The sequence below is a fragment of the Labrus mixtus genome, chromosome 10 (genome assembly GCF_963584025.1).
Source record: "Labrus mixtus chromosome 10, fLabMix1.1, whole genome shotgun sequence".
In the NCBI taxonomy this organism is placed as follows: Eukaryota; Metazoa; Chordata; class Actinopteri; order Labriformes; family Labridae; genus Labrus; species Labrus mixtus.
This window is the reverse complement of record NC_083621.1, coordinates 13,124,246-13,138,699: the sequence shown is the minus strand read 5'-3', so window position 1 is coordinate 13,138,699 and position 14,454 is coordinate 13,124,246. Positions and strand designations below refer to the sequence as shown.

General features: G+C 41.8%; 2 protein-coding genes and 1 long non-coding RNA gene across 7 annotated transcripts in view; 2 read left to right on the top strand and 1 right to left on the bottom strand.

Moving 5' to 3' along the window:
- Positions 1-14,454, top strand: part of adgrg4a (adhesion G protein-coupled receptor G4a) — a 382,000-nt gene that overhangs the window by 151,289 nt on the left and 216,257 nt on the right. The gene's annotated exons all lie outside the window — the stretch shown is intronic.
- The window catches only part of LOC132982108 (uncharacterized), a 97,960-nt gene that overhangs the window by 48,475 nt on the left and 35,031 nt on the right, over positions 1-14,454 (top strand). The gene's annotated exons all lie outside the window — the stretch shown is intronic.
- zic3 (zic family member 3 heterotaxy 1 (odd-paired homolog, Drosophila)) lies at positions 8,495-11,542 on the bottom strand. The gene is made up of 3 exons (XM_061048379.1): positions 10,276-11,542; positions 9,330-9,493; positions 8,495-8,785 (listed from the first exon to the last, which is right to left on the bottom strand). Exons 1-3 carry the CDS (start codon positions 11,264-11,266, stop codon positions 8,603-8,605), a joined length of 1,338 nt encoding a protein of 445 aa, XP_060904362.1. The 5' UTR covers positions 11,267-11,542; the 3' UTR covers positions 8,495-8,602.

The following is a 14,454-nucleotide window of genomic DNA, read 5'->3' as shown; positions in this document are numbered from 1 at the left end:
CTGCAAGCACACTGGATGTGTCTTTGTGGTTTTATCTGAAATTCAATTCATCTGCTCATGGTGTTTTGCATACTAAGAAAAATTATCCTTTTACGAAGTATATGGAGACTAGGAATGGCTGCAAACACAATACTCTTTGCACTTTAGCATTGGTTGTGAAAAACAAAGTCCTTTCTCTTTTGTTAGCGGCCCTCAGACCGGAATTGAAACAGGAAAAAGCAATTATTGGAGAGATTGTCCCACAGGCATTGAAAAGCTATCAGCATGAGGGTTGGGATTGGCTTGGGGGACACCTATGGCCCCATGCATTATCCTGGCATGAGGTCGCTTTGGCAATCGCCTGCCAATTTCCACCAGCACCTGGCTTTCCCAACCCCCCTCCACCCATCCCTCCCTTCACCAGGCCCTCCTACCTGGTCCCCTTTTCTCCTCCACCCTCTGCTCGCCTGTTATTGTCCCAGGATAGTGACCATGAATAGAAAAAAAAACTGCACTGCCCAGTGGCACAAAGTTGAAGGTGTGCAATCACATTGTATTGTTTCCAATCATGGGGGAGAAAATATCTTTGACTCTGCGGTGTTCAAGGCAGAACAGTGAGAATACTCAAAGACCCCAAAACCGCAGACTAATAGTGCGTCTGATGCTGTGAAAATATGAGCCGGCTGTGTTCTGTTTGGGCCAAAAGGCACAGTGGGAGAGTCGAGCCTCGATTAGTGGAAAAGTGGGAAAGAAATAACTGGTGCTATGTCTAACACATTTTATTATGGCTGTTGAAAACCTGTATGACACAGCTGTTGAATATCACTCTTCTTTAGCAGCAGAAACCTCCTTCACCTATCCACAAACCTGCTCCTCTCCTGTCAGGCCTAAACACATCTTGTCATAATAGTGAAGGGGCATCACATGTGAAAAATCCAGGATGTTTACTTGTTGTTGCGATGGACTCAGACTCCTGCTTGTTATTGTGTGACACAACAACTTAAAATACTTTAAGTTAAAGTACACACTTTAAAGACATTTCTTAAGCTGTCCCTAAAGTCTTATCCCCCCCCCCCCCCCCCCCTCCCCACAAAAAATGCTGAGAATGCACAAAAAACATCTCTCTTTTTAAGTATTCTATAAACTATATTGAGCACTTGAGGAAGGTTTGTAAACCATTATAAATGGCCCAGGAAAACTAGAGATAATTATTTAAAATAAACTGTGTTACTCTTGACATATTTTTTTTTTATGTGTGTCTTAAAAGGCAAAGTAAAAGCTTCAACAAATCAGCACTGATTCCCCTCCTCTGTAAAGGGAATTTTATATATTTCCTATTAACATTTATTATGAATCTAGAGTTTGTCAGCATATGCCATTGAAATAAATATTTTTACTTCTAATATCCTTGATATTTATTTTACGTTCTGCTGACCAACTGCTGCAACATTTTGGTTAAGCAAAAGTTAACCATGCATTCATGTAGAAGAGAGTATTTAGTTTCACAGAAGGTGTCAATGTAGCACCATGTTTGTCTGAATCATAACAGGTCTGTTCATCTCTCAGAACTGTTAATTTTCTGGAAATAATGAGTCCAGTGTTGTCAGAAGAAGGTGGCGATCAACTGCCACTAATGTTGCATTTCTGTGTTGATTTGTCATGCAGCGAGTGTTATTAATAGAGAGTGAAGATGGGGATGAGAGGTAAATGAAAGACAAATGACAACTGATTATCTAAGTCAACATGGCTAACAATATTATTTCTGAAAGATATAGCATCTCTTATCATCCATGTTCTTTAAATACTGGTTTAGATAAATGTTCCCCATGTCAGTCTACAACAGTAAGTGAATGCTCCTTCATTTAAAGGTATATGTAGATCAAGCCCCTAACCCCTGCCTGGAATAAAAAAAAAATACATCATATAGTATATATTGAAATGCATATTTAGTTATGCGTTATCTGTCATTGTTTGTTTTTGTGAGTTGCCAGGAATCACACACACTCACGTGCTAATGCTGTGGCAGGATCAGGCAGATTGTTATTCATGGTGCTCTCCCTGCCTCATGCATTTATCCATAACGGATTAAAGATTGTGCAAACATTATGCAACCAAAGCTTCCCTTTTTCGAGTTGATTGGCATTTCTGGGACACAAATCGGAATTGTGTAAGAGATATAGGCTACTTGTGTTCTTCGATGTGTAGCAGCAATGACATGTTTTTTTTTTTTTTTTTTTTTGCTTTTTTTTTTTCAGTAACCAATGCGCTTTATTTATTTACTGCTGGTTCATTCATGCTCTTGATCTGTCATTCTATATATAGACCTAAATTCATTTATTCATTCATTTATGTCTCGGGAAATCGTCACTGTGCAACATGTGGATGCTGATATTTCCTTCCAGTCTTTGAAGTTGGAGCTTAGCAGAAACCGACTCAGAGAATTGCGCAAGCGCGGAAAAATCACCACGGCGAGAGGCAATGAATGAACTCTTTAAATAATGGAAGACACCAATTCTAATTCATTGTCTCAAGAAAACAAGGACATTAACGAGCATTGTCCTCGTTATTTTGAAAGGCTAATGAATATGTGAGCGCTTCTGTCCGTCCCCTCAGGGAGAGAAGCCGTCCTGTGAGGGAGGGAGGGAGGGAGGGAGAGAGAGAGAGAGAGAGAGGCAGGGAGGCTGTCCCGGGACTAGGGGGCCTCTCAGGTGAAAGTTTGTTGGAAGTGCTGAATCACACCATTCATGCAATCTGAAACACATGCAACGTTTTGTTGACTGTGCAGGTAAACGCCAAACACATACGTGTGCTGTGGTTTTAATTAAAGATTTAACTGCGGATATTGAAAGTTAAGAGTGTACATTTTTTTTAAACAATCCAAACCTCAACATCATAACCCTCATATAACCTGCAGTTCAATGATTCATAAAACCAGTGTGCGCTCCTCAGGGACACTTCTTGTTATTGCGCCGGTTTGGAGGGAAACGGCTCTTCTACCGCAGCGCTCAGGGCACAGCAACGGGCCATTAGAAGGGACGCCAATTGCTCATTTACCCATTTACCACCTCTCAGAAGTGTTGAAAATATATCTGTCAAAAGACAAACGCCGAGCACAATTGGCGAACATCTGCTTTGCTGAGTGAGCGCTTGCCTGAGCTCTCACTCGGGACCTATTAGAGTTGATTCGCGCGCGTGCTCTGATAAGGAATTCATCAAGTTTCTGACACCCTGCCAGATGTTGGGGAATTGGCGCTGTCTCCTGTTGGACATCGGACTAATAGTTTGTGTTGCAGCCCACAGCATAATAGAAATATCATTTTCGAAGTGCGAGTTTTGTGCGTGCCATTAAATCTGACAATGGGGCCCTTGGCATTACTTTTTATTAATGTGCATATAGCCACTAACAGAGTACAAATGATGAGTTTGACTGATCATTTACGCCGTTATGCTGCCATTAGTGCGAGAGCTCATTGACCAACTTCATATCACTTTGTTCCACGATTGACAAACCGACCACTTTCACCCGTTTCCTCGTCAGCAAGGACGCCTGCAGGCTACACTATACAGTATGATGTGGTATGTAAATGCCCCATAGAGCTCAATTGAAGAATAATTGAACTCAAAGACAAAGCCATTGTGTTAATCAGCTTGCATCACAAAGGCCATGCAGCACGTTAAGATATGAAGGCACACCATGGATTAACTTTAATGCATATTCAACACCCTAGCTGCTGGAGGTGAAATAAGCATTGATAATTGCAGAGCAACTTCCGCGCAAATTGAGGCGCTCGGTTAAGTTATCAGGTGCTTGTTAGCTCATATAGGCCTATGTTTATCAAGCCATACATTTTTCTTTATGATGTTACATATCCATCTCACTTAACTCCAATTGTCACGCGTTCTTAATAGTGGCAAATGTATGTTCAAGCAGGCTGAATGCATTGATTAAAGCAACGACTGCCATAGGGATAGTAAATATGTGAACTCGTTCTGCAAGAAGATTATTCCTGCTTGAACACATGCTTATTTAAATTTAAACTCAAGCTTCTCGTGCTGAACAATAAAAGAAAAAAAGATAAAAGTGACGATGTGACGAATCCTCATGCGTTGTTGCAGACGGCACAGTTTGGTCACGTTTTCACTCAGGGGCCGTCTCTACTTCCAAAATGTCTTGGATTCGGACCAAAGGCCAATGTCTTCTGCTAGAGCGCCCTTGAGCCAGACCTTGCACCCTAAATAGCCATTCCACTCAGTTATAGAAGAGCCAAAAATTGTGAAACAGCAGGATTGCTCATGCACAGGAATGTTTTCGCGTTCATTAAGAAGCCTGCTGAAGAATCCGTTAACTATTAGATTATTAATTAGTGGCAAATTAGCCTCTTGTTTTTTCTTTAAATATCACAGCCGTTGCGTGACAAAAGTCGTCTGGGACCTGATTGTGTCACCTTATCCTCTTAGAGCGCGCGCTGCCCGAGCCAGCAAGCACTTTGCCATGGAGAAGACTTAGGAACATAATAGAAGGGTTTGACCAGTCAACCTCATATCAAACTTGGGCGACAAACGCGAGCCAGGAGCACAACTCAGTTCTAGTTTTTCTGCAGAACAACCCCCCACACCCCCTTCCTTTGGGGTAGCCTACTACGCTCAGACCCTATAGGCACAGAGAGATTAGAGGCTGCTGCGCGCTGCCAACAGTCAGCTGCACACACCGCAGCCAAGCATAGCAATCCATAAGATAATTTGCTATGAATGAGCGTTCACGTATTGCAGAGCCAGTCTAAGTGTGCTTCCGCAGCAGAGAGAGAGAGAGAGAGGCATTGTTGTGATCCAGCCGCTAGCCTTTACACAACTGCATCCACGTGACCGTCACTGCTTTCTAATCCATTGAGAATCCAGCAGAAATGAGCCTTTCATGTTTTTCTTCTCTCCCCATTCTCTGGATTGAGGCAGCCGCTCTGGCTTCTCACATATCTGGAAACGATGACTTGTATTGGGCGTCAGCATAAAGTGCTTCTTGCTTGGGAAGTAACGCGGGATGATCCCGACGGAGGGTAAACAAACCGAGAGTCAGAAAACCTGCTGTTTTATGAGCAGTTTTTCATTTGACCCACCCGGTTGAAAACGACTCTAACAACTGATGTAATGCGACGTAATCTGGTGTAATGGAAAAAGAATAGCGAATGTGAATCACCTTAAAATGTAAACATATACATGTTTTTATTAATTTCATTATCATGTTTTGCTTCTTCCCTTATGACGATCGCCTGATGCAGCTGCCCCACTGTTCAGCGACATCCCAAATGCCTCCATGTGCGCCCTCAGTCCACCGTGCTCTGGAGAGAAAGCCGGGTCTCGTTTTTTTGACGTCACGGTGTCTGAGAGAGAGAGAGGGGGAACTTGAAATGTGCGACTAGACGAGCTTGGTAGAGAGGGAGGGAGAGGAGGGTGTGATGGGGAATAGAGGAGAGAGATGAGGGGGAGAAAAGAAATGAAATCAAACGGAATGCAGGAGGTGCGCTTGCGCAAAAAGTCAAAAGCAGAATTTGAATCAATATTCCTAAATCTGTTTATAGTTGAGGGGAGGGAGGGGGGGGGGGTGTTGGTGTGGGGGTTTTGAGGCTGAATGTGGGGGGTTGGTGTAAAATGCTTCTCTGCTTTAGACTGCAAAGGGGAGGAAAGAACACAGCAAAGTCTTTACTGTTCAGCAGCCTGTCAAATTAAACACATTCGTATTTTACTGAATTTAAGCAGGAGGGGTTTTCTAAAACACTATCATATCACAGATTTCATAACCGTGCATGAGCTCTGCTTGTCATTCAAACTGTTATTTTTGCCGTATAAATGCTTATCATGGCGTGTATCGATGTGAGGAAGCCCATTCGGTTTTTTTTTTTGGTTTTTTTTATGAAGCTCCTTGTTAATGCGGCAGTGGCAGAGGCGCAGGCAGCGCCACTTTTGGGAATGAATCCCACTACACTTTCACGGTCACACTGTGTCCTCAGTTGCCCGTCCTCCAGTGAGCACCGTTATATATTTATTGAAGCCTCATTGAGAAAAGAAATCCACATCTAAATCCCCTTTCTGCCACAAAGTGTTCCCAAACTTGTCCCCCCTAATATTCCCATGTACACAACAACACAAATACACACACACGCACGTGCGCGCACACACACACACACACACGCGCACACACAGTCAAGATACTAAGATGGCGCCTTAATCAGTGTCAAGTTCAAGTGACTCCTACTAGTCTGATAAAAACAGCATGATATACAGAGTCGCCTTTATGTGTAAAGATGCAGAGAGAAGAATAACATGGGGATACAAATCAACGTCGCAGTCTGAAGGTCGCTTTTCATAATGGTTTTTTAATTTCAGTCAAAATTTCCGTTCACATTTCGTCATAAATAGTTGGTAAAACAAATCAACCAACATACAGTAGCCTAAAAAGTACAAGGAACCTTTGCCTCTGGCAGCTAAATAGGCTAACGCATAGGCCTGCTGTTATAACAGGGTTTGCCTCAATGTGGCACAGTGACACAGTTCATCAGTAAAACAGTTTTGCTCTTCAGGAATAACTCGGAGTGTGACCCATTTCTCCCAGAAAGTGTTACAACATCACATTCTAGCTGTGTTTATACATCAGATATTTTTTTCTCTGACCTCTGGACATGGGGCAGAAAAGTGGTGGCAATAAGAAAAAGTACTTCATTTAAATTAAGGTATAGAAAATAGCATATAAAACATATATTCCTTAAATTATTTAAATAAACTTATTTCATATATCACTGTCACGAGGTACCTTTTTTACATTTTATTTTAAAAGTAGTGCTGGTGGTCTGAAATTGTTCTCGTATTCGAGTACAATATACTTTGTGTATGCATAATATTTAATTCTTGAGAATAGGTTACAATGCAATGCTGTAACTCTTTTCGCCACTGAACAGATTCTCCCCCCTCCCCTCCCCTGCCCCCCCCCCCCCACCCCACATAGACCTAGGATTCCTTCCACTAAATTTTTGTTAAACACAAAAAATGTCATCTTGACAAGTTATTCACACAAAACAAGCAAATGTGTAATCAAACTGCTCTATATGCAACACCACAACAAATAACACGCTTAGTTTCACAGAAGAATTACATTTAAAACAATGCAAGCTGACAGACAAAAAAACTTTTTTTATTTTTGAAGATACTGTGTTGAGACAGTTCCATTGTTGCCGATGCACACATTTAAACATACTTGCACAAAGACATTGCTGGAACTATAAAGAGGGCCATACTGGCGCATATATTTGGGTGCTGGACCCGAATTGGAAATAATCAAAATGCTGTCACCTTGTTTTTGAAATCATGAACTTCGCACACTCCTCTATTAGATCTGTATAAGAGTGCAATAGGCTGATGGGTTTAATTTTCTTTTTTCCCCCCCCAATACTGAGTTTATGCTACGAATTGACATCTATTTCTGATTCTATTAAAGTAAAATACACACAAAAAAGTTTAAATGTAACCAAAAATAAAGATATCAACAGAACTGTTTTAGCTTCTCAGCTCAACTGAACTCAGTTCTACAAAGTCAATGATTTACATGTCAATGGTCTCATAAACAAAATAAAAGTGACGGAAATATCTGCATCATATATAGACAAATCCATAATATTCATATAGATGATTTCTTCGATCCAAATAAGACACATGTAGGCCTATTGGTTAAAAGGAGAGAAAATAAAACAGAAGGATACAATCGCAATGTTGGAGCTTTAGAGTTTATCATTTGTTCATTGTTAAGCTGGTTATGACCAAAACTGTACAGTTTCTTGTTAGAAAACATTTCCATAAATATCATTTAAGTTTCAGAACTTATAACCATAATTAAATTACAAATCGATAAATATGGCATCATGGATATGTATTTACAACGGTATTAACAAAAGGCAACGTTATATTCAACGGTAACAATCGTAACCTAATACCACATTTCTCCACCTGAAAACGGACGATGACAATAGATTCGACCCCATCAAACAAGGAAATACATTCACGAGTATAATATTTATTTAGGATTTTTTTCTGTGTTCAAGTTCATGACAAAGACTTTGGCACGTTTCTTAAGACTGTTTGAAGTTCCAACAATCAATTGAATTGGCGACAATAGCGTGTCACCATTATATAAAACAGCGTGAAATAATCTTCCTTTTTTATTCTTTTTTTTAAATAAAAATTTGAGAAAATACATAAAATGAAAAATAAAACATTTTTTTCTGTAAACTAAAAGATAAAAAACATTTATTTATACTGAGAAAGTATTACGTTTATTCATTCGTGATTTATTGGATTTTTTTTTTCTTCAAAACTGCGCAATAAAAGTCCAATTTCGTGATCCTGAGAACGGTCGTGGCCTGCGTGGTGCTGGCTTTTGCTCTCATCTCCTGTTGTTGTCCCAATCCCGTGTGTGTGTGTGTGTGTGTGTGTGTGTGTGTGAGACACATTTTTTTGTGTGTGTGTGTGTGTGTGTGTGTGTGGTTGAATGTCTGTGTGTTTGTGAACAGGGATAGTTTTTAAGGTTTTTATCCTCAACCTCTTGGTCCACATTAAGAGAGGGTTTGTTCTTCTGCTGACTTCAGACGTACCATTCATTAAAGTTGGGTGCCAGTCCTTCACTGTGGCCAGACGTGTTTTGAACGGCTAACGGCGGTGTTTTTGTCGGGTCTTCGGTGCTGGCTGACACCAGTACAGGCGGGGTGGACGACTCGTATCCAGAGCTTGCTGCTGGGGACGATTCAGATCCTTGAGACTCATGTACCTGGAAAGAAAAAGGCGACATGAGCGACGAGTCACTTCATTTACATCGTAACGGTATTTAAAGTGGTGGAAGCTTAAATGCGGTTTAACCCTGGATTATGAAGAGCAACTAAAACAGTAAACAAACAAAGTTCAAACAGACAAGCCAACTTGTACACACTGCAAGTTATTAAGAGTTGCATGCTTATTATTTGGATCTTAAAATGAATATATATTTTTAAATGAAATGCTAAAACGATAAACTTCCATTTAATACAAATCATATCTAGGCTATCTTAATCTCTATCTTAATTTTAATGTCAGAAAGCAGAAATTTACAAGTCATTCACTACTGCTACTTAAGCTTATAATTTGACTGCAAAAAACAGACTTATAAATCAAATTGTTTTTTTTTTGCAGTGTTGCAGTAGTCTACTATAACATCTTGAGTAAAGCTTGAAGTTGTGTGAAAGTCTCTGTAGTAGAGGAGGAGGAGATGGGAGTGGGATGAGTGAGTGTGTGTGTGTGTGTTAATGTGTTTAAGGAGTAATGAAGACATTAATTACCTTCATGTGTTTCCTGAGAGAGCTGGGGTGTGTGTAGGACTTGTCGCACACTTTGCAGATGTATGGCTTGTCTGATGTGTGCACGTGCATGTGCTTTTTCCTGTCGCTGCTGTTGGCGAAGCGTCTGTCACAGCCATCAAATTCACACTTAAACGGCTTCTCACCTGCAGGATTAAATACACACCGTGAATTAACCCCCGACAATAGAGCATATAACACAAACAAACTCTCACAGTACTAGCAGCACCTGTTTTAAAAAAACAAAACAACCGCAGCCCGGAGATGTAAATTGTCTGCAGCCTATTATATAACAGAGTAGCCTAACCTACATTTTCGGGGGGCGACATGGATCCAGCTCCACTACTACTACACACTGCTCTGTCAGGCTTTATTTATTCAAGAGGCCTGCTCCTTCATGCTACTACTGGCCTGCTCTGTGCGTCTGCTCCTCTATAGTAAACACTGAATCAACAGGGCATTTCTGCACTGCAAGGACGAGAATTATAAACACAGCCAGAAAGTGATTAAGTGTAATTGTATATGACGTTCACAGGAGTCCTTAGTCTACCTAAATAGCCTAATGCAGCTAATGCACTTAAAGTTTGACAAGTGAGTCAGTAAATGTTTATATATCACTCACAACGTCTTGAGTATAAAACGCGATACGAATGAATTGGGGTTTTTCTTACAGAGCTGCACGTGTTTCTGTGCGTTTGCAAATTAAAAAATAAAGAAAGATACTCTAACAATAGTTTTGGGAATTGTCCAAAAGCATACATGTTGGGTCAAGTTCTCAAACGGTTCTTGTAAACAACCAAAACACGTCCCCTTTTTTTTATATAGCATCCTAAAACAATATCTAGGGCGCACACTGTCTACTCAGGGTAGTCCCACTTTTTTAAATGTGATTGTACGCATGTCGGGCAGTGATATTCTTGGTGCCTACCTGTATGTGTTCTTTTGTGGATTTTCAAATTTTCCGATCTGGCGAATATTTTCCCACATCCGGGGAACGGGCATGGAAACGGTTTCTCGCCCGTGTGCACTCGAATGTGGTTGACGAGTTTGTACTTGGCCTTAAAAGATTTCCCTTCTCTCGGGCAGTCCTCCCAGAAGCAGATGTGGTTGCTCTGCTCGGGGCCGCCGACGTGCTCCATGGACACATGAGTGACCATCTCGTGCATGGTGCTGAACGTCCTGTCGCAAGTCTTTTTGGGTCTGCTCATCTGGTTCTCATCTATCCATTTGCAGGATAATTCTTGTTTAATCGGTTGCCTCATGTATCTAAAGAAGGCCCCCGGACCGTGGTGTGTCGGCACATTCATCCCCATGTTCATGTTGATAGGGTGGCTGTAGTTGTGCAGCTGAGCTCCGTAGGGGTCCGTCCGAGGGCTCGCGACCGGACGGTACGGATCAGGTCTTCCGAAAATGTCCCCGCGTAAGCCAAGATGCATTTGGCTGTTAACCACATGTCCGCTCGGTGAAGCGTGGCTCACCCCTTGGTCGTGAAGTCCGGGAAACAACAGATGTCCGGGGTTATCGGTGATCCCGGGTGGCCCGTGGAGGCTCCCGGCCGAAGTTGCAAAGATCCCATGTTGGGCGCTGGGTGCTGTGGACTCTCCCATTCCCCGGTTCCGAAAGAGAAAGTCCCGTGTTGAATTGAACGCTCCCCCGCCGTACGAGCCCACCTGCCCGCTGTGAGAGTGTCCCAGGGCAGCTGCATATCCAGTGGCTTGCGGGGTGAAAGCTGACGTCTGGCTGGAGGCGATATCGTGAGCCACGGGGCTGATTTTGAAAGCTGCGGAGTGGGAAGAATCGGTGAAGGGATTCAGTCCCAGACTCGGGTCTCTGTTCCCTATGTCGTGATGCCGCGGTGCCCCGAATCCCCCCACTCCTAACGATGCAAACTGCGGACCGCTATCAAGCAGCATAGTCATGAGCTTGTAGTAAACTTAGGAGACGGGGTGAAAACAGAAAAGAAAATTAAAATCCAGTTTAGCGGAGCGCGCAAGCTGCAGTCACCGCGCCGAGATTTACCACGTTGTGCGCAAGAAAATCCTAAAATAAAAAGATACCAAGCCAAAGCGGGGAAAAATCCTATGCGTAAAGAGTTGGGAGAAAAAAAAAAACTCCCGTTGACTGCGATCCGTGAGAAAGAGGATCAAACTTCCCCCCCTTTCCAGGCGGATGATGTCCTTGGACTGATAAAGTCAATCACTCACTCCCAGAACATAAATGAACTCGGGAGGCAGTGCTACGACAGCCAATCGGCGCGCGGCTACCCCTTTGCCACGTGACTCTGAGGGAGGGTGTTAATTGGCTAGATTTCTGGTGATTGGCACAGTTTGGTATTGAAGATGGCAGGTCGTCTGAATTGGTTTCATTTGATTGGCTCTTACAGGCATTATTTTGCAGGTATAACAGAGCAGCCTAGTGCAGATCGTGTGTGTGTTGTGAGTTGCGCACGTCTTATGCAGCCTTCTACTTTGCAGGAAACTCCCATAAATAAAAACTAATACAACTGGCGCAGATCATAGTACAGGTTTTACCGACAAGATCCCGTTGAAACTTTTCGTGAAAGAGAAACACTATTAACACATTTATATTATGCAGCATATAATGTTTAGTGTGTTTTATTAAGAATGTTTAACTTTTCAATACACTTTGAAGGGATGTTTTACTTCAGTTAGACTTTTTATGAAATATCTATCTATCTATCTATCTATCTATCTGTCTATCTATCTATCTATCTGTCTATCTATCTATCATGTGGGCAGTTTTGCTCTTATTAACAGAAAACTTGAATGTACTTGGCACAGTTCCAAACTGTGGCTTTCTTGAAGCCGCTTGAAAGGGGAGGGGGGTATTTTTTTTCTTGCAAAAGCTCTATAGGGTGTAAGACGGAGGAATAAAAGACAGAAAGAAAGATGGCAGTAATTGTAATATCCTGAGAATTTTTTCGCTCAGCCAAAAAATTTCGTGCCATTGAGCAAGTTTCACAGGGCTGCCGCTGACTCGCTGCAGGACACATAAAATCTGATCAAGTTCAGAGACGCGCTGAGTGCTTCAAGCGGCGCTTTTTAACTCCAAGCCTTTCACATCCTTTCCCCCTCAATCTGTCCCGGGAAAGGAGCTCACATTCTTTATTTTAGGGGGATCTGGACCAAAAAAAAAAAAAATCTTCAAATCAGTCCTTCATTCTGTTTTCGCCCTCATCCTACCGCATTCACTCCAGAACATTCATCGAGAAAGAGTTATAGAATGAAAAGGTGAGTTTTCAACTTCTCTGTCGTATGTGTTAGTTAGTGAGAGGCCTGTGCGAACGGCATGCTCTGGAAGTGCATAAATATCCACTTTTTATATTTTGCCCGTGGAGGCTGAATGGCGTTTAGTTTTCTGTTAGTGAACATAGTCGGCTCGGTGTCAGGCCTGTTACTCACATGGCAATTTAATTGTAGGAGAGCCCTGTTTTATAGCCGTACACACATTAGTACAACATTTGCGCTTTTTGTGAGAAAAAAAAACAACCCTCAACAACTTATCTCGAAGCAAAACGATGAATGAGATTCACTTCTTCTCTTTTTTCCTCCGTAAGCTGCTCACTTTCTCTACCCCTCTCCCTCTCTCTCTTTCTCCCCTCCCTCTCGTCTCTCTCTCACAGTTTACTCCCCCTCTGCACTCACACACTCCGCTTCTCACACAGCATGCGCGTGCACAAACACAGGGATCCACGAAGACACACACGTAAAAAAAAACAACACACACACCCTAACGCGCACACACACACAGCGAGCAGAGTTTGCCTTTGCAGTTTTGCAGTATGAGATTTATGGCGACCTTTTTGAACTTTCACAAGTAACAAGCCGCCTGTTAAGCTCTCCCTCTCTGTTCCCTCCATATTTTATTGCCTTGTTGAAATGTGCAGCCTTCATACGCCACTTGAAGTAATGTACCGCGTGTTTGCAGCCGTATTATCACTAAGAAATAATTAAGTAACATGGTTTAGATGAGTCACAAATGTTAGTGAGTGACGGAGCAGCAGCAGCGTAGGCTCCAAGCTCGTGCTGAGAAAAAGGGGAAGCTGTCGTCAGCGAGGCCTAATGTAAAGCAACTGTTGCTGGAGAGTTTAATTTAAAACTACTGCAGAGCTGGTAGTCTGGTGTACTGCTGCTTATTCAATATTTAAATATTTAATGAATCTTTTAAATGTGGAATTTGATGATTGGTGGCTTCAATCACGCATTTTCTAATTCTAATCTTTTCACACATTAATCAAAACAAAAGTAGAGAGGCAGGATTGCATAATATTAGCAGATTGTTTTTCATTCATTTTATTTTTTTCGTCTCTTGTCTGGCAGGCGGACGTGTCATAGAGTATTATTAAAAGAGGAAATATATAAAAATAGAAATAAATAAATTGCTAAATACAGGTTCGGCTATAAAGAGCTCTCTTAGAAGTGGACGTTTTTTAAACCATTCATATCACTGTCACCAGCCACCCCCCCACTCCCCAAAGAAATATTTTACCCCGCTCGTGCATGTCGCCTTCCGCTCAGTTACATTTCCAATTCTATTTTTACATCAATCTAATTTCATTCTGATAAATGTTGGGCTTTCCTTATTTATGAAAAAAAACACGATTTCGCACTAGCTTTATTCTTTGTAGACTTTTACTTAATTGCATAAAATGCTAAGATGCAATCAAAGGCCAGTGTATTACTTTGTATTTAAAGCCTGGCACAATCTTTAATAATTAGTCGAACGCGTGTTGCTACGTGCTAAATTGTTGCAGGATATTCTGCAGGACTCCTATGTTTAATGTGATGATTTAGTTATCTCTGCCGGGATTACCTCATTGGGCGTTGGGATAGCCCATTGGTTATAACATAATCTTCTTCAAACTGAGCATGCGCGTTACCTTAAAATAACACAAAATTGTAGTGTGCACACCTCTGTGACAGTATGCTGTTGGAAAGAGCAGAACATAAGCATCAGCCTACATGGTAATCAACTCACGTTTATACATTTATTCTGAGTAGACGTGTCAGCAGCTCTGAACGTTATTTCATTGCTTAATATGAGAAATGAGCTAGATGCATGAAAAGTGTTTCCTTATATGAACAGA

What these genes read in the sequence shown, in the direction of transcription:
- zic3 (XM_061048379.1), bottom strand. Translation starts at nt 11,266, where the DNA reads ATGACTATGCTGCTTGATAGCGGTCCGCAGTTTGCATCGTTAGGAGTG. An exon ending in CCACAAAAGAACACATACAG is followed by an intron (nt 9,494 to 10,275) that starts GTAGGCACCAAG and finishes TTAATCCTGCAG; the next exon opens with GTGAGAAGCCGTTTAAGTGT. An exon ending in CTCTCAGGAAACACATGAAG is followed by an intron (nt 8,786 to 9,329) that starts GTAATTAATGTC and finishes TTTTCTTTCCAG; the next exon opens with GTACATGAGTCTCAAGGATC.